Source organism: Gastrolobium bilobum, unplaced genomic scaffold (assembly GCF_033153095.1).
Source record: "Gastrolobium bilobum isolate Gb01-03AN ecotype WA unplaced genomic scaffold, APGP_CSIRO_Gbil_v1 utg4377, whole genome shotgun sequence".
Classification (NCBI taxonomy): domain Eukaryota; kingdom Viridiplantae; phylum Streptophyta; class Magnoliopsida; order Fabales; family Fabaceae; genus Gastrolobium; species Gastrolobium bilobum.
In genome coordinates, this window is record NW_026895684.1 from 1,346,425 (window position 1) to 1,367,150 (window position 20,726).

The 20,726-nt window shown below is 33.5% G+C and overlaps 2 protein-coding genes across 2 annotated transcripts; one reads left to right on the forward strand and one right to left on the reverse strand.

Moving 5' to 3' along the window:
• Window positions 1-1,703: 1,703 nt before the first annotated feature.
• On the forward strand, window positions 1,704-4,566 carry LOC133289772 (probable trehalose-phosphate phosphatase J). Its single transcript, XM_061487772.1, has 12 exons — window positions 1,704-1,844; window positions 1,946-2,193; window positions 2,315-2,455; window positions 2,545-2,616; window positions 2,713-2,805; window positions 2,898-2,960; window positions 3,074-3,175; window positions 3,283-3,360; window positions 3,497-3,566; window positions 3,877-3,947; window positions 4,097-4,189; window positions 4,287-4,566. Exons 2-12 carry the CDS (start codon window positions 1,951-1,953, stop codon window positions 4,353-4,355), a joined length of 1,095 nt encoding a protein of 364 aa, XP_061343756.1. The 5' UTR covers window positions 1,704-1,844; window positions 1,946-1,950; the 3' UTR covers window positions 4,356-4,566.
• Window positions 4,567-16,470: 11,904 nt separating this feature from the next.
• LOC133290056 (NDR1/HIN1-like protein 13) lies at window positions 16,471-17,250 on the reverse strand. Its single transcript, XM_061488110.1, has one exon. The coding sequence runs from the start codon at window positions 17,248-17,250 to the stop codon at window positions 16,471-16,473; it is 780 nt and encodes a 259-aa protein (XP_061344094.1).
• Window positions 17,251-20,726: the final 3,476 nt, after the last annotated feature.

Below are 20,726 nucleotides of genomic sequence, written 5' to 3' on the forward strand. Positions count from 1 at the left end.
TATGTAGACTAGTCATAAAAAACGATAGATATAAATACTACTAATTAATTAGTTTATTATATGGGATTAGTGTGTCATAAGAAATAATTTTATTTCATACACACATTTTTCTCTTTTTTCTTTTCATATGGATCCACATAGTCCTTGCTATTTAATATGTATATAAGAAATAATTTTATCTCCTGAGATATATTAAACGCTTACTATATATCACATTATCTGATGAGAACAGTTTAGAGCCTTTTTTGAGTTTTTCTTCTTCTTGAAAAAGTTTTATGTTTTAAAAACGTTTATTACTTTTATCACCAATTTAATTATCGTTGATTTTTGTTAATTTAACGATTACAATTTATTGAACTTATTAGGAATTAATAATTAATTAATAAATGAAATCCAATAATTTTCAATAAATTATAATCGTTAGATTGACGAAAATCAACGTTAATTAAGTTAGTTGGAACGGTGATAAACTTTTGTGGTGGTAAGTATATCCTTCTCCTTTTTATATAATTGTTTATAAAATTTAGTCTGCATACTTTATTTTTAGAATAGAAAAATAAAAATACAATTCAGTTTTTTTTTCTTTTCTTTTCTTTATTTTAAGTAATTTTCTATCCTCAATTTAAACCACTATCGTCACGAACCTTGCCCCCAAAACCGCCTCCATCACCACTACTGTTAATAAAGTATCATGAATCAAATATTTAAAACTTTCTCAAAATAAAGTCTATCAAACAAGGTTTTTTATATTTTTGTTCTTTAAAATAATTTTCAAAAACAATTTTACTAAATAATGAAAAAAATCAAATATGACCTTAATTTCCTGTGAGACATCTACGTCTCTTTCTTTATCCCTCATTCTCTCCTTTTGAAAGAGAAAAAAAAAATACTGTTTTGTACTTTGCCTTCTATATATAATGTTTACACTGTTTTATTACAGGAAGAATATACTTACCACCAAAAAGTTTATCACATTTACAACTAATTTAATCACCATTGATTTTCGTCAATCTATCGGTTATAATTTATAGAAATTAATAATTAATTAATAAACACGACTCAATAATTTCTAATAAATTATAACTGTTAAATTGATGAAAATCAATGATGATTAGATTAATTGTAAAGATTATAAACTTTTTTGGTGACAAGTATATAATTCATTTTATTATATAAAAAAACTAATAATTAAATATGAATACCGCTTGAAATTTGAATGCAACGTGGCAGAAACCCTCTGCGAAAGAGTCGGCATAGGATGTCGGCCACGTGGAGAAATTTTATTTTCTAGTCGGAAAAGAATAGTTTGAGAGATAATACTTTATGAATGAAAAAATTTATGACTAATACTTTATGAATGAAAAATTTATGACTGGCTGCTATGCCTTTGTTGAGTGAGTTGGCGTTTAGAATTAGGACCTGAGATTAAATTGCATAGCAGTTTGAAGATGTGAGAGACAGTGTAGTGTGGTACGTGGGGGGGGGGGGGGGGGGGGGGACCTCAAGGATATCGGGGATGCAAAGTTGTGGGGGCCTCATTCTTTTCCAAACGTGGGTCCTACCTAAGAGAGTTTTGGTCCTTTTGGAGCTTCTGCTTTGTAATTGTAACTATAAATCAAAGCCAGGGGCTGTGTCTCTTCCCCCACACATACTCTCTCTCTCTCTCTCTCTCGATCTCTCCATTTCTATTATTCCTTTCTTTTCTTCTTTTTTTCTCCCTTCTTGTTATGCTCTGATCTATTGCTTCTCTGCTCCTTCATTTTGTTCTGTTCTTTCTCTTCAATAAAACCACGCAACTATAACAAATCATAATTAGTTTGCTTTACTCCTTCGGGATCCTTAAGGTTTAATATCTTACCTTTTCCTTAACATTCTCGGATTATGTATATGCCTACTCTGTATGCCTCGATAACATGATAACCGTTAGATTGGGTTTGTTCTGCAGCGAAGATGACTCAGCAGAATGTGGTAGTGTCCGAGACGAAATCTGGGATCAACTGGGCTATAACTGCTGCACAAAAGCCACCGGCGGGGCCAGGTGGGTACATTCTCATTCCAAGGAGGAGGATTTTGAAGAACCTTGAAATCAATGGAGGACAAAGAATCAATGCATGGATTGACTCCATGAAAGCCTCTTCTCCAACCCATGTCAAATCCACTCCTTCTTTGGCCGAAGAACAAAACTCTTGGATTGTGAGAACCATTCTCAGTCTCGTACATCTCATCAATCAATAAAAACTATACAAATTTTGAACAAGTAATGGATCTTGATTTTGCTCTAACGTATAAGCAACTTATGTTCTTTGTCAAACAGCTTCGCCACCCATCAGCATTAGACATGTTTGAGGAAATTATGGATTCATCGAAGGGAAAGAAAATTGTAATCTTCCTAGACTACGATGGTACCTTGTCGCCTATAGTAGAGGACCCCGACCGTGCTTTCATGTCGGATTCGGTTAGTGTACTAATGCTTACAATTATGTCATATCATATCATAAATATAATATATTGGTTGCTAACATATTCTAATGTCCCACATATCAGATGAGAAAAACAGTAAGGAAACTCGCAAGGTGTTTTCCCACTGCAATAGTTAGCGGCAGAAGCAGAGACAAGGTACACTTTCAATTTAAATTCTGCCCTTTTCATTCATTTTTTATTCTTTCAAAATGAAAAAAGGATTAAATTCATGTGTTATTTTGCAAACTATAGGTATACAATTTTGTTCGCCTGGCAGAGCTATATTATGCTGGAAGCCATGGTATGGATATTAAAGGCCCAACAAGAAGCTCAAAATACAACAAAGTGAGTGAACTAGTTATATAGTGTATTAGTAAGGCCGTAACGTTTTCTAATTCTAAGAAATATATTAATATTACATCGATTATGCTCTGCAGAACAATAAAGCAGAGGCAGTTCTTTTTCAACCTGCCAGTGAATTTCTTCCCATGATAGATGAGGTTCGTCAATTTTTCCCTTTACACGCCCTCCTCATCTTAATATATATTTTTATTTTAAAAATTATAATAAGTAAAAATAAACGTTTTTTTATTTTCTTTGTACCAATTTTCAGGTGTACCAACAATTAGTTGAGAAAACGAAATCAACTCCTGGAGCCAGGGTCGAGAACAACAAGTTCTGCGTGTCTGTTCATTTTCGCTGCGTCGATGAAAAGGTACATAAAACAAGCCATCCATGTTTTTGCTGCCACAAAATTCTTATTTAGATTATTGCTACTTTCGTGAAAAGAGTTTAACTCAGTCTCCAATGCACGATTCCCAGAAATGGAGTGAACTGGCACACCAAGTGAGATCAGTGTTAAAGGAATACCCGAAGCTTCGTCTTAGCCAAGGAAGAAAGGTGGGCCTTGGTTCTTTTGTTATCTTCTTTATCTCTCTGGTGGGGTATTTGATTCAGTTTGAAGGTGCCTCTGGGAGGAAGATTAAGAATAACAAATGAGAGATATCTCACATTTAATGCCATTTGTTTAATACAGGTACTAGAGATTCGTCCCACTATTAAATGGGACAAAGGGAAGGCCCTGGAATTTTTGTTAGAGTCACTCGGTGAGTTTTAATCTAATACATTCGATTTTGGTTCTTGGTTTTATCTGTCACAGTTAAACATGCAATATATATATATATATATATCATTGAACAAAATAATTTCACTAAGTCATGTATAAGTCACTACTCATGATCAGTTAGTTGTTGGATAACTCTTCCAAGTGTTTGACCATTTCAAACAATTAAGAGGAAACCCACGCCCTGTGGGATTAATTTATTCAATGAAGATTTTTTATATCTGTGGGATTCTCAATATATAGTAATTTTTTAATTATCCATCGATATCTAAATCATAAATCGTTTTCAACAGGATTTGCCAACTGTAATGATGTCTTTCCTGTTTATATTGGTGATGACAGAACCGATGAAGATGCATTCAAGGTATCCAATGATCTTAATTGATATATATATATATATTCCAATTGTTATTTCTCTAAAAAATTACTGCTCCGTTAATTTGGAGACCAAGTATGTTTGTTAGTTGATTGTCCGGGATAATTTGAACTAACTAATTGTTTTATTATAAGCAGAAATTAAGAGACAGAGGACAAGGTTTTGGTATTCTTGTCTCGAAATTTCCGAAGGAAACAACTGCATCATACTCTTTACAGGAACCCAATGAGGCAAGTATAATTTCATCTATTTTTGCACCGTTGTATTGTATTTGTATGCCTAAAATATATCTGTTTATTTATTTATTTATATATTTATTTTATGCAGGTTATGGACTTCCTTCAACGTTTGGTGGAGTGGAAACAAGTATCCCTGCGAGCACGTTCCTGGGTGTAAATGAATAGAATGACATTATACATACCTACGCTGCCGTAAAAATGAAATTCGCTAGGGTAGGATATAGGACCCTTTTTTTTCTCTGTTTTGTTCAGATTAGAACAAAGAACAAAAATGTATGGAAAAAAGAAAGAGAAAAGTGCCTTTCTGAGTTTGAAAGCAAGTCCGCGTTTCTGTAATTAGCCAAGTAGTACATGTAGTACAGGGAAAAGTCTATGTAACATCAGATTTAATTCTGATTAAATCCATGCTCTTCCTATTATAATTAAATATTTTAAGTTACGCGTATCAAAAAATGTATATTATAATTAAGTTCTCAGTCGTGACATGCTTAGTGTCTTACCATCTACTTTGGGAGCTCGTACGAACTTTATTTTATTTTATTTTATATAAATATGAATTGAATACATAAGTTAATATAATTTACCCAAACTCTTCACCAATGGATCAAAATTAGGGGGAAAATTTTAGTGTTCCAAGGCCCATGTGATTCTTTTATTCAGGAGGCAACATTTCCATAAATTTTTCTTTTTCATTTCTCTCTCCTCAATAGTTGGTGGATTTTGATTGATCGAACCATCGAAATTCTTCTCCAAATCTAGTTGCTTTGCTCGTACGAATTGGCTTCTTGTTTTGTGGTAAAGAGAACATTGAAAACACCGTCGTTAACACTGCTGCTTGTTCCAGAACTAAGAAAAAACTTGGCTGTACTTTTACGATACACTACATGGGCAAAGAACTAAATGGATTATGACATCTTGAATAAGCGTATGAAGTGATATTGTTTTGGCCTTTGGGAAAAGAAGTGTTCGTTTCACATCTATCATATCAGCTGATTTTATTATATTTTAGTTTTTAAAAAAAATATAGGAAGGGAGAAGAGGCATAAGTAAATCGAAGCTGCTCTTTTATTGGCAATTAATTGTTCAGCCTATAATGCTGTTTGTAATTCTTGATTTAATTGCAATAATTGGTTTCCTTCTCTGCTTTATATCTGGTTTCTTGGTGAAGGTTACACAAATATTAATAGACATTCTTCTTTTGGATAACAATTAATTATGCTAATTATATTTATTGTGGATAAAAGTCTATAATATTTGATTCATTGTATAGGCTATAATATGCACACCCATGTCAGAAAGAAAGCCTCTACCCCTACAATCATCCACTTGTATGGTGCTTAGGCCCACTGGTTATATGCAATAACAGGGAAAACGGAATTCCCATCTCAGTAAAATATCCTTAATGTTGAGATAAGATCATCATAACCATCAACGATCGGATACTTTAAGATTCGGGTAATATGACTAACAGGACCCCTTATGGACTGGTTTATTAGAATATTTCTATCCTGAATCTGAAGCTGACTCAAAAGTAATAGTTGTGGGCAAGAATTTTTTGGTGCTCAAAAATCTCAATCCTATGCTATGTCATTATTCAACGTGTGAATCAATGTTTCTTTGTCCATGCCTGATGCACTCCCACAGCTTTCGCTCTGTCATGCAGTATACTGACATTTCTACACTCCTTTTGAGCATTGGAAAATTACATCATGGATTCATATATTGCCATAAACCCAAACAGAGAGATAAGCTTCAGAAAAGGGACAAAAAATGGTATAGTCAGAAAGTTGAAAACCTCTTGTTACGCCACCAAGATGTCTGTACACTAAATATATATGTTCTTTGATTCTGTATCAATAATTGTTGAAGCAAGAGAATATTTAAGCAATGATTTAGAAATTTTGGTTAGTTTAGCTATAACACCAATAAAGAAAGATCTTTGATTGATTCTAAATCAATAATTTTTTACTATATATGTAGTATATATGTTGAATGTGAGCAAGTAGGCATTTACTGATTATTAATTTATATATAGATGGTAGGTTAGATAAAGTAGGCATTTACTGATTATTTATACATAGATGGAAGGTTAGATAATTAAGTTCTATAATCACATGCAACATGGCGATATATAAAATATGAAAGGAGGTTTCCAGTCCCATGCATAGAAAAGGAGTTTCATATTGAAAAATGAAACAGATGCTCATCTTTTCTAAAGGAAAGGGAAGAAAGGTTTTAGATATTTCCATTATAATTCTGTGTCCACTTTCTTGTGAACCAAATGCCTGCTTTGTTTAAGTAGAAACGTGAGGGGGCGCCATATATAATATTACATGGCCGAGTCTAATATAAAAATCTCAAACACTTACAAATCATGTGAAATGACCACAGATATTATACACATCCAAAAAGCTGTGCCCCGTGTTCTTGAAACAAGAAACATACACAAAAGCTACTAGTCCATAATGTAATGATCGAGACTGTAAGGTTATTGCTTAGATTCTGCGTGTTATGCACATAGCAAAGTTGGCAAAAGAAAAAGAAGAGATAAACAGGGACTGGCAGAATAATGGGTGCTTAAGTTCGAAGGAACCCACTTCTCTCTCTCTCTCTCTCTTTTGGGCCATGAAGTAACCCTCCTCTTCAGGTAGAAAGCGAATCTGCTAAATGAGAGAGGGCTTTCAAATTAAATTTTGTGTTTGTAATGAGGACGAGGAAGGTTAAACTTTTGGTTAGGTTAGTGAAAGTGAAACTCAACACTGGGTTAGGGAATCTATATGGTTGAATAAGGAGTTGGAATCCACTCAAAAGGAGATGTTTGATGTGAGGAATAACATAGATATTTGGAATAGAGACACCAACATGGCTCCAACCTTTGACAACACTCAGCTGTTAATTTGTGTCGGACGTGGAAAGATGAGTCCACCAGATTTATCTATGAATTAAACTAAGCTTTTTAAAGTTTCAATTATTGGCGAGAAGGAAAAGTCGAACACCATTTCTCTGCCAATTGTCTTCTTTCTTTTACACTAACCATAGCTTTGTAATATATTCCCCTTCTCCATCTCCTCTCATTGTACAATGTTCATTGGCTCGTGATCTTAGGTGGATAAAAAGAAAATGGGTAGAATATTTCTATTGAATATGCTCCCATTTTAATAAATTATTTTTTGAAAAAAACTACATATATTACTTTGAGGTAGCTGGCAGTCTCACTATTCACTCTTGGTCACCCATCATATAAGCTGCTCCTCTTGCTCCCACCAAACCCAACCTTGGAATTAAAAATTGTAAAAATTAATGCCGAAGTACTATAATCATGGGAACAAAATCTACAAGAGGATCATATCAAACCCATATATATGACCAATTATTGTAAATCCGGATCGCACGTTGTAATGGGACTCATAAAGAGCATGGTGAAGATTAGGAAATAATAGGAACCTCTTACCTTAATCTTTGGCATTGGCATTTAAGGTGTCAGAAGCTGTGTAGGTTATTAATGGTCCTTAAGTACACGTGTATGGTTCTTGACAAAGGAGAGATGCAAAGTTGTTACACGTGTGTTGGTTTGGGAAATCGGTCCCCACTTTGAGGGTCGAGCCCACAGAAGAGTGCTGCCATGGTTTTGTGTTAGGAATCCTAGAGCATGTAAATGTACATGCACTATATTGTATATTAGGAATAAATTAAGCTACAGAGTAGGTTTTATAGGTTGTGGAGTGAGGACTGCACTTGTTAGATACGCTAAACTCCTTGGCCACATGGGTCTCCATGTGACCCCAAGATGCCCTGGTATTGGGGAGCAAGGAAATAATAATGTTGTTTTTGTTGATGGGTCAGTACCGGTTATGAACTAGTTAACATGTTCTGAAGTCTGTCAGATACTTATGGTTGAGGTGGATTGGTGGTGTACCAATACCTTGTATCTCGTGCACGAAACATTTCTCTTACCCCCCCCTCCCCTCCTTCCCCTCTTATGACACGTGTTTGATTATAACATGAACAACGCATATATATATACAATGTTTCTCTACCCTTAACCACGAATAAATTTGAGAAGAGAAAACAAATCAAGTTAAACGGGAGCGTGGGGAGACCACCAACTCACGGTTTGGGAGAAAAAGAAAATGCATGTGTATATGCACTGTATTAATATTTGTGGTAATAATAAGCCCATAATTGATGGCAACAAGTGTGCTGATGCCATACTGTTTTCCGGGGACCACACATTTTTTTTCATCATAGTCTTAAGTAGCTACAATTACAACATGTTGCATAACACTCAAAACAGAAAATAAGGGATATCATTAAACAGGACTTGTATTTATTTTTTTCGTGGTAATATAACTTGTATCCTTTGTGATTGATAAAATTTGCATTTCTGCTGTGAAAGATCATCCAATTATCGTAACTCGGAATGATATTATATATTAAATATATAAACATATATATAATGGAACTGGATACAAATGTGAAGCCAAGAGGAGGGTTGAACAATAATTCCAAGGGAAAAGGAAAAAACATTGGACATGTTTGATTGATTGTGTTTTTTTCTTAAAATTATTTTGTAGAGTAATCAATGAAATGAGTGTTTCCTATATATATATATATATATATTTTAAAAAAATTAAAAATTAAAAATAATACAAAACAGAAATAACTTAAATATGTTCTTTAAATTTGATTCAAAAAATCAAGAAGTAGATATAATTTTCAATTTTTTTTTTTACAGAATAGATATAATCAAACAGATTTTTTTAAAGAAAAAATAAAAATTATTTTTAAAAACAGAATTTAAACATACTCATTATTCCAAGTTCGCTTCCGATCACTATCAATTATCCTTCTTAATTGAGAGAAGGGGGAAAAAAAAGTTTTTCCCAACTAATTATATGTGCTTGTTCTAGTAGTGCACATAACCAAAAAGGTATATAGGAGGTCCCTTTGCCAGAAGAAAGCAGGTCTATTTTAATTAAAGTTTTAATTAATAGCTCAACTTTCAAAATAATTACAGTAATTTAAACTTTAAAGTGCTCCCCCTTTTGCGATTTACTGGCCTGCCCGGAAGGAAACTAAATATTTCTTTATAATCAAAACTCCCCCACCTCATTTATGTGCTTTGGCCTACGGCCCTTTTCCTTTTTGTTTTTTCGAGTACACATACATGCAATTAAATTCATGCTTATAACTTATAAGTAACCACCAAAAAAAAAAAAAAAACATGCTCATAAGTTATAATGATGTTGATGCTTGCATTAAAAGAGGGTATAATGCTTTGGTGGTTTTTATTTTTTGGGATTACCATTATGAAATCAAATAATAACTAAAGAAATTACAACTTGTGAACAATGGTAGTAAATTTTAATAGGTTAGTGCAAATTAAAAGTGAACTGCATTAGTTTCAAATAAATATATTTAATTGTACATATTGTTTTGCACAGATGGTAAAAATATTTGGGATCAAATTTCACCTTTATCATTAAAAATGATTAAAATAATATATAAAAGGTTCTATATAAAAAGAAAAAAAAGAATAATTAGTGCATTGTGTGTTTAGAAAAATTGCATTGCGTTTTATTTATTTTTATAATATAATGGAACTATACAGCAGGAGATAAGCTGAAAGGGAAAAGAAATAAAAAAAAGAGGAAAGCTACCTTCTTCTTTATTTGAAAAAGAGAAAAATGTTTGTCCTTTTAAATGACACAACTTATATCTTTTCACTCTCACAAAGAGGTGAGACCCATACCTTTATATTTTTCTGTCCACTCTCTCTCCTCCTTTATCTATCTCTTTCTCTCACTTAAAATGACACAACATTACATCCTTTAAAATGATTCACATTTTTTCCTTTGAAAAATGATCAAAGCAACTAAACAGAACCTTGTAAGGTAATTCAACAACAACAAACCCCCTACCCCTCCCCCTCTTCTATATATATATATATATATATATATATATATAACAAATGATTTCTTTACAAAAAAAATTTATAAATTTTTAATATAGTTTGTAAGAGTTTATAAACAAAAAATTTGTAAATATAACTCTCCGGCCCCTATATATATATATATATATATATATATATATATATATATATATATATATACTTTACTTTTCTCCAACCGCTTAACTGTTGAGATATTCAAGTGTGATGAGTCTCACATTGGTTGGTAATGAGCTAAGTGAAGAGTATATAAGTGAAAGGACCCATGAACCCAATACCTTAAGGTTTTGGGTTGAGACATGGTGTCGGATCCACTTGCTACGGTTGGTGTAGCCTTAGCTCATTGATGGTGGCCCCCCGCCACGAGCTTCCCCTGGACCCGCTTGACATTGGAGTTTGAGGGAACGAATTTTCCAACAGTGGTATCAGAGTCGGATTGGGCTCGAGCTAGCCTAATGATTGGCTAGGAGGCGGGTCGAGTACTTTGCGCTTCGGGTACTCGGTTGAGGGGGAGCATACCAATGGTGGGTTTCACACTTGAGGGGGAGATTGTTGAGATATTCAAGTGTGATGAGTCCCACATTGGTTGGTAATGAGCTAAGTGAAGAGTATATAAGTGAAAGGACCCATGAACCCAATGCCTTAAGGTTTTGGGTTGAGACATGGTGTCGGATCCACTTGCTATGGTTGGTGTAGCCTTAGCTCATTGGTGGTGGCCCCCCGCGACGAGCACCCGCTTGACATTGGAGTTTGAGGGAACGAATTTCCCAACATTAACGTCCTGTAAATAAATTCTAAGAATCATAATCATACAAAAGTGGGTGAAAATATTAAATGCGAGAATCATAATCAATTTTACCTATATACATGAGAAGTTATATTTACAAATTTTTTGTTTATAAATATATATATATATATATATATATAGACACACACACACGCCAATTATATATGGGATATATTTTCTTATGTTGTAGGAAAAAAGTTACCTAATGTTGTAGAAATAAAAGTATAAGTGTGATTCACAGGTAAGAGGAGAGAGAAAAAAGAGTGGTAGGACCCAATCTCTTTTTGTGTGTGTAGAAAAATTGTTTATCTCATGTAAAATGAGATAAACATAACCCATTATCTCAAGTTTCAAAATAAATTCTTCCTGAACTTTGGTCGAAAAATGTATAAGATATACCTTAGAAAGTTTAACTATTTTTATTTATTTTTTTGGTTTTTCTAGGGAAGTTATGCATATGATTTTGATCAATTTTAATTCTACAAAACAAATTAACGGCTTAAAAAATCCCTACATTTCTAAAAGCTACTAAAATGGAACTGAAATTATCTATTTATTTTTACACGTGATATTTCAAGTTCATAAAAATATTATTTGTTTGACAAACAAGCTAGCGTCTTTATATGTGCCTAAGATTATCCTCTTTTTAGTGTTTCAACGGAGGGCTTCAGTCTTATGTTAAATTAGAAAAAAAATCTTATGTCATAAACATATAATAGTGGGGTTTATTATCTAAAAAAAAAAAATATTTGCACAATTATCGAAAAAAATATAGGAAGAAAAATTTATCTCAGGAGAATAATTGTTTCCTTTAATAAAATGTTCTCAGATGTACTAGAGCGAGATTAACTCCATATATACGGTCGCAACTGGTTACTGATTTGGATGTCCTCTCGAAAAATTTCAAATTTTATGCATTTATTTTTATGGAAAAACACATGTCCTTTTAAAAGATATAACCATATATATTTATTTTTAGGGTTATGTTTATCTCATTTTACATGAGATAAACATCTCTCCTACACACACAAAAGAGGTTGGGTCCCACCACTTTTTTTTTCTCTCTCCTCTTACACGTGGGTCTCACTTATACTTTTATTTCTACAACATGAGGTAATTCTTTTCCTACAACATAAGAAAAATATATCCCTTATTTTTATTATGAAAATAGTAGTGCTTGTTGAAAACGACAATTGGATGTTGAACTTTCGGCATGATGAAAATGACGCTGATTTGTTTTTGAATTAATTAAATGGATGTACTCTCATGTCCCTGTTTGACAAATGCATTTCAATTAAGAAAAAGTTCCAAAAAGCATCATGAACAATATCGTCTAATATATCCATTACCCTGAACAAAAAGAAAGGGGGAATAAAAACAAAACAAATCTTGCTAGTGATTTGTTGAAGAAGTGTCCGCACAAAATCTTTACTTAATGTAGTATATCTAACCTTTTATGGTTTTAATTCTTGATTTGGATTATTCTTCAGTGAAGGGCCAAATTTTTCCAGGTCTGGCAATTCTCGCAGACTATGGTCTTGGCAGCCCCTGCTTCAATTTACGTCAAATTCAGTCGAGTATCATGACACACACCTTGTATCCTTAGATTGATTTGGACTAATTAAAATAGTTTTAGTGAGGAATATGTTATGACTGAAAAAAACATATACATTTAAAATAGCAGATCAATTACGTCATCCAAGTTTTCAGAATGTTCATCAAATAAGACAGTCTTCTTCACAACACAAACTTAATCTGAACATTTTTCTTCGTTTGCGGCTTATTTAGTAGTTGGATGAGTTTTAAATATTCAACACTATTTGTTATGAACATATGGTTTATATCGAAAAATAAATAAAAAGGAACCGGCCACATAAGGGAAGGAGCAAAATTCCCACTAAAATGATGCAGCAAGTTGGCCTTTGATCATTAATGCCACATATAAAGTTGATGGAGCAGTAGCCATATCTCTCAAGAAACATATTCTATGGGACCACAATACTAATCGATCTTTGCTAATTTTAATCTTAGCAACTAAATAGCAAGTGAGAGTTTAATCAATGGGATGCGCCATCTCTAAGTTTCTGTCATTTTATGGAAAGTACTGTAACCGGGTAACTTTTTAAGGAATATGCCATACCATATAACTATTCCTCAATTTTAAAAATTAGGATAAAGATGGGAAACTATAACATGGCTTGTTGCATATTCATATATATACTACGTAGATATCATGTCATGATATCACTAATCTGTTTAATATATACGATTTCTGTAAGTTTGGGCAAGGTGAGGTGACTCTGATAGCATTTATCATGTATTCATCACCGGGAATTAATTACTAAAATAACAGTTAGACCTAAATCACTATAATATTTTGTACTTTACATTATTATATCCTTGAAATCATTCATTATTCTTTCCAGAATTAACATATATGCAGGATTTCTACGTACATATACTTCGTCAATTTTGCACATTCCTTCAGCCGAAGTTCTGCAATGACATCAAACAATATTATGATGTTTATTTTAATTATGGGCCCAAGCCCAAAGAAAAATTACTTTTCTCGTGCAGCATATCTGTCACAAAAAAGTATGAAAATTGTGATCGCTTGCAATACTGTAACACAATTTTTTTTTTTTTCAAAAAGTCTAAATAATAGTAATATTAATATAGTTTGGCCATTCTAAGACTTAATAAACTGATTGTATAATTTCTTTTGGGTTTAATATTTTTCATATTGTAGTAAATAAAATTATCTCTTGTACAAAAATATATAGGGCCCAGTCATAAGAAACATTAATCTCTTTGTTTTTAACTCATTAATTAACAAAAACAAAACCAGAACCACGATGACCGTAATACTAATAAATAATAACTGTGTATTGCTTGAACGGGCTTGGCCCAGTTTTATTTAAACATGCTTAGCCCATTTATTTTCTAAAACAGGGCCTACTCTAAGCATTCGCTATAACTTGTGGGCCGTATTGCATCCGAGAAGGAATTTAACGCTCTTGCCTCTTGAATATTAGATCGAGTCTTCCATGTATTAATCCGTATATTCTATCTATATATAATATAAAAATTCTTTCAGGCCAAACATATATATATATATGGGAAAAGTGTGTATAATTTTGAAGGATGTAAAGTTGTGTCATTTTAAGAGAGAGAAAGAGATAGATAAAGGAGGAGAGAGAGTTGACAAAAAAAAATAAAGTTGTGGGTCCCACCTCTTTGTGAGAGTGAAAGGATGTAAGTTGTGTAATTTAAAAGTATAGACATTTTTCCCTATATATATATATATATATATGAATAGCTACTTTTATGTATTATCAACCAAGTGAAATTTAGCTTGCAGCACTAATGTTTTATCTAAATTTTAATATGTATCATAATATTCTTGTGACATGTTGTGCACAGTAATTTATTATAAAAATGGAAAGATTTATTATTATCTTATTACGAATAATTAAAATTCAAAATATTTATTAATATCTCATTTATGTAAGTAATTCTTTAATATTTTATTACATAAATCAAATTTTCAAATTAAAGTTGTGCAGTTTCATAATTTCATTTTGTTCAACTTACACGTGCATGGCTTAAGCTTAGAGACAAGCATATGACTACTGGTAGGATCAACCAGATAGAATCTGTTCATGACATTGTACCACGAGTCAATTAATCGATCCTACTCCTGCCTCCGATTCATGGAATAAGTAAAATAACATTAAAAATAGTGGCATTTACCCAAGAGTGGTGGCTCAGTTGGTAGCATGGGGACTGAGTGGTGGAGAGGACCTCGGTTCGAATACCACCAACACTATCTGGGGAGGGGCATAAGTACCGTAATCCTTGGACTCGCACCCGAACTCTGGATTAGTCTCATAGGCGGATCCGTGGGGATACCGGAGGGTTCTGATTCGCCTCAAAGAGGTAATTATCACCAGTTTCAAAAAAAAAAAAATAGTGACATTTCACTTTAGGTGTTTCCAACTTTCACTTATCCAAGTAATTGAAAATTTAAATATTTGTTAGTATTTTTTATGAAAAAAACTCATTAATATTTTATTACACGGCTTGAATTTTAAAATTCTTAATTCTCTTTTTTATACAATTATGTTCATCGCATTATTGTTAATCTAATAGATATAAAATTATGATGATGGATTAAAAAAATGAACTCGTCAACATGGCGTGGGAGGAAGACAGACATCCACCTAATTCCACTATCATAAAAATTTAAAACAAACCGGAAATAAAAAGAAAAAAGAAAAAAGAAACGAAACAATCTTTAGGTGGCCAAGACTACAGTCTACAGGCATCAACCTAGTCCTTCAATTCTTTTTTATTTAAAACTTTAGACAAAAAAAAAAGGCTGGGAAAAATGGGATAATCACGCCATAAAAAATGCAGCTTCTGGATATCATATATACTTGTCGCAGGTGAGATTTTCACATAGGCTAATTTGTCACTGTACATTATCGGGTCAAGATCGTGTCCAACGAATCTGCAATAACTGGTGCGTGTGTTCATGACTTCATGTGATGTTCTTTGATTATTCTCTAACAGTATACTGCACAGGCTGATCGTTCTCTTGGTCAAAAGATAGTATCTCATCTGAACTTGAGGCCAAGCATCTAAAAGTATATACGGCACAAATGTCCCTAGCTTAATTGTAAGAGTTGCAGTTGTGTTAGGAATGTGATAAGTCTGTGGGTCTGGACCAATTGACAGGATTAATATATGTAATTTGGCCGTTTGCATTTGGTAGTTCTTCATTTGGCTTCTTATCCTCTGTTGTCACTCAAAGTGATGTTGTTTATGTAGGAACGCGTGTTTCGTCCTTTTACTTATTTTCAAACATTTAAATATATGGTTTATCCTTTTATATAAAAGTAAATTTAAAAACTAACAATATATGAGGAAATCTCATTGGAGCTTTTAATTTTACTTTATTTCTTATTTCTTCATACTTAATTTTCGAGCTAATTGTAAAACTTTTTTTCTTATTTGATTTCTCACACTAACACATGTCATTATATTTATTTGTACACTTCATTAACATCTTTAATTATATATTTTATTCAACTATTTAATTTCTGGCCTCATCAAGTTCTGGTGAAATAATATTTTGATGAAATTAACAAGTAATCTTGACATCTTGAATTCTTTATTATTCTGGATCACGTTGCCTTTTTTTTTTTTTTTTTTTGCATCACATTGCCTTCCTTTTTTTCCCCTTCTTTGTCACAATACAATTTAATTTTCATTTCTATGTTTAAAATGAAGAAATACAACAGCTAGAACTGGAGCCCGTAAGGCTTTAGGTTAAAAGAATTCAATAAGAAAAGACACCGAGCTGGGAAGAAGAGATCAAGCAATAATCGAAACGACCCAAAATTAGAGAAAGAAAAGAAAAGAGGGATCGATCACTTTAAAGTTTAATTGATGTGGTTGCCATGATTTCATCACCCAATCACTGCATCGACGACAATAATATATTATATACCATCCCATCCTAATCAATCTTCAATATTGCTTGAATTTGGCATCGCATTCTTGTGACAAGACTCGCGTGTTGTTCACGAGACTGTTGACCTCAACCTTACACATCACATGAGACTTCATAACCCATGACTTGAGTCCCGCAGCTTCGATCCTCATCCCAAGTTTCATATCCAAATCCAAAGCAACGCGTGTGTTGGCTTTCTCCTTAGGCAATGGTCCATTAGATCCTGTTAGCTCAACCTTGACCTGCTTCGAAGAATCTCGACCTTGTTCCAACATTGGGAACATGCCCGTTGCAACCTTTTTTTCCTCGAACAGCAGGGAAACCTCAGCCTTCTCGTATTCAATTCCCAACCTTTCATTAGGGTTCCTCGCCCTCAACCCAATTTGGTACTGTGGTCGCGGGTTCCTATTCCCAGGCCCAGGTTTCACAACCACAACATCGGTGACAGAGAATGAAGGTGCCGTAGGGTTGAAGATGAAGAACAAGATGGCAAAAGTAATGCCAAGTATAGCAATGATGGAAACGAGAATTAGAGCAATGGTGAGCAAGAGGCGAGAGCCACAACAACAGGAACCATTGCTTCTTTTCACGTCTGGTGGTTTGCGGTATCTTTCCATGATCAAGGCATTCTCACGTGGTGGCACACGGTAGACTTGGTCCTTTGGGAATTGGATGATGTACATTTCATTGCGGGCGTGGCCAGGAGGAGGCGGCAACGCTGGTACTGTCTCGGAGGAGGCGGTGCGGTCGACGTCTTTGACCTCGCTGGTGCCGTTCTGTGGGGCCCGCCCTTCCATGGGCGATCGCAGAAGGGGCTGCAGCTACGTTCACGGAGAATGTGAACGAGGCAGCTTCAACTTCTACAATTGCATGCATGGGAATAGGAGTTAGTTTGGGAGGATTAGATAACGTTAGAAGGAGATAGATAATAGGGTGGTGACAGCTTGGATAACACAAGAAAACAGCTCATTGGGTCGTTGTTTTGGTATTGGTTTCATGCATGCAGTGTCGTTTTGGAGGGGGATATTATTATTACTGTAAGACCCCTAATTCAAGATTGTTAAAGTTGTTATTAGAAACACTGACACAATTAGTTTTTTTAACTCGTCTATTATTAGTGTGTTTAAAGAATTACTTGGCTCAACTCTACTTCGGGTAGAATAATGACATATTATTCCTTGGGCCATTAGAATTATTTGGGGTTGAGAAATGTTTTTACTATTAACTAAGAGATATAGTTTTAAGAAAATTAAAATAGGGTTTTCCATACAAAAAAAAAATAGAGTTTTATTTATCTTATGTCACTTAAAGAGAAATCTTGTCTCCTACACATAAAACAAATGGTTGGAGTGTGGGACCCATATATTTTACTTACAAAATAATTCTTCAGCCGCTTGAGATAAGTTTATCTTAAGCTATCCATTTTAACTATGTATGTACTACAATAAGTATATACTTATAATGTTAAAGTTACTTTTTTCTCTCTCTCCATGTTAGTAGACAAGTTCTAAAAAGCGACAGAGGAGAGACAAAAAAAAATTTTAACGTTATAATTATATACTACTCATGGTACATAGTTAAAAGCAGTGTTTTAAAACACGAATTGACCCGGCTAGGTCGACCCGGGTCACAGTGGCGCGATGAGGGAATCGATTCAAATGGCAATTTGGACTTATCATGCACTTGACTCGGTTTAGACCGGTGGACCTATTTAGTTGAAATCGTGGTCCCTTACAAATTTTAAAAAGATCCATATTAGTCCTCAAAATAACTAAAATGGGTCCATTTTGAATTTCTTAGGGACCACGATGGGCCTTTTTATTTGATAGGGACTAAAGCGGGCATCGTAAAATTTGCTGAGGACCAAAAATGATATTTGCTCCATTTCTTTATTGTGCAATTCTTGTCCACTATTTTGTGGATCACGATGATGTCAACCACAAAATAAAATTGACTTATAACCAAAAAATATTATATATAAATTTATCAAATACGAGCCGTTGATCACAACTGCACGTGCGAGACGATCCATTTTTAGAACAGTGATCAAAATATCACTGTTTATTAAGTTTTTTATCCAAATGTCACGTGAACAGTGTTATTTTCTAATATGCCACGCGGGTAAGTTCGCTACAGTGCCCAGCGAACTTGGTAGCCAATGATTTCGTTACACGTGGCACATTTTCGTAAGAAAAGTTGATTGCCACGCGCGTGTCCAATTTCGCTACGACGGGTAGCGAACTTGGTAGCCAATGATTTCATGACACGTGTAGCGAACTTGGTGTGCTATCCAGCACAATCTCGTTGCCCGATCAGAATTAATGTTCCAATCATAATAAAAAAATAGAATACGAAAGAAAATGACAATTAATTGTAATGAATGTATTAATCACAATTAATTTATCAATCATCAATCATAATTAATGTATCAATCACCATTCACAATCAATTTTGATCACAATTAATGTATCAATCATCAATCACAACTAATGTATCAATCGCAATTGTCATTGAGTAGATAAAATATGTCAAATGATGTGTCATTAAGTAAATCTCAAAAAATTATGTAAAATAAAATAAAAATATCTTATTTGGATAACCGAATTAAAAGTTATGGCCCTCCGAAGTGATTGGTGATTTCTACATTAATTATGATTGATACAGTCAAAAGTTAATCCCATTGGTATGCTAATTGTGATTAGTGATTGGTACATTAATTGTGATTGGTGATTAGTACATTAATTTTGATTGGTACATTAATTAAAGAAAAATAATGTTTCTGCAGTTAATGCAGATAAGTTATCTGCATTTATTTCCAAAACGATATCGTTTTGGTATTGAAATCTTAAAAAATTATAAATATAAAGACTATTATCTGAAATAAATTAAAATTACAAAAACACCATGATTTTCGCCCCCAAAACGACATCGTATTGGGCTTACTGCAGATAAATTATATGCAGTAACTGCAGAAAAAGCGAACCCTTAATTAAATAGCCATTTTCCTTCGTTTTCTTTTTTTGACTGTGATTGGTACATTAATTCTGATCGGGCAACGAGATTGTGCCACTTAGCGCACCAAGTTCGCTGCCCCGGTAGCGAACTTCGTCCAATCAGCTTTTTCTGCAAAAGTGTGTCACGTGTCACGAAATTATTGGGTACCAAGTTCGCTACTAATAGTAGCGAACTTGGACACGTGGCAATCAACTTTTTCTGCGAAAATGTGCCACGTGTAACGAAATTATTGACTACCAAGTTTGTTGGGCATTGTAACGAACTTATACCCGTGTGGCATATTGAAAATACACTGTTCGAGTGGTATTTGGATAAAAAACTTAATAAACAGTGATATTTTGGTCACTGTTCCTCCATTTCCTTATTTTATAACTAACACGTGTTCTATAACGCGTTCTGTCTTGATCTGCTCATTCGCTGTTCCTGACCCCAGATCAACCATGAACACATGCTCTATCTAAAGTGTGTCGCTGCAAATATATATATATATATATATATATATATATATATATATATATATATATATATATATATATTTTAATTTAAACTGAGTTAAAATCAAACTTTTTGTATTGGTACAAGTGGTAAGAAATTTATATACCTTAATCAATAATTTTAAATTCGAATCTTATGAATGAAAAAAATAATCTTAGAAGAGCTACTCCACATAATAGGTTTTTTGACCCTTATAACCTTTTATTAATAATTAATTATCAAATTGACCTTCATTCTAAACTATTTCAAAAATTTAACCCCCTCCAAAAACATAACACCAATCTGTCCCTGTTTGACCGTTGACCACCAAGCCTACCCGGGTATTTTTTGAAATTTTTTGCCTACCCGGATAAGGAGGGGTGTACCCGGGTATTTTTCTTGGCACCTGAGAAATTGTTTGAATTATTTACCTGGGTAGGGAGGGGTGTACCCGGGTAAATAATTGAAATACCGGACTGTTGTTCTTAAAGGAGTAGACATCTCCAGTAAGCTTAGTATACAGAATTAAGGAATCCCAGATAGGAGTATGAATTCTTGATCACTTATACCCACATAGGAAACTCGTCTTTAGTAAAACACCAAGGATTGTTAATCTGAATGAACATTACCAATATATCATTTCTCTAGCATAAGAACGAAACTTTGATATACAAATCAACTATGAGAAAAATAATGGATCTTTCTGTCTATGTTCATTGAAGGTATTATTGACATTTAATAAGCCAAAGAGAAACTTATTTCAAAAGTTCGCCAACTTTTAATG

What these genes read in the sequence shown, in the direction of transcription:
- LOC133289772 (XM_061487772.1), top strand. Translation starts at nt 1,951, where the DNA reads ATGACTCAGCAGAATGTGGTAGTGTCCGAGACGAAATCTGGGATCAAC. An exon ending in GTGCTTTCATGTCGGATTCG is followed by an intron (nt 2,456 to 2,544) that starts GTTAGTGTACTA and finishes CCCACATATCAG; the next exon opens with ATGAGAAAAACAGTAAGGAA. An exon ending in TTCTTCCCATGATAGATGAG is followed by an intron (nt 2,961 to 3,073) that starts GTTCGTCAATTT and finishes ACCAATTTTCAG; the next exon opens with GTGTACCAACAATTAGTTGA.
- LOC133290056 (XM_061488110.1), bottom strand. Translation starts at nt 17,250, where the DNA reads ATGGAAGGGCGGGCCCCACAGAACGGCACCAGCGAGGTCAAAGACGTC.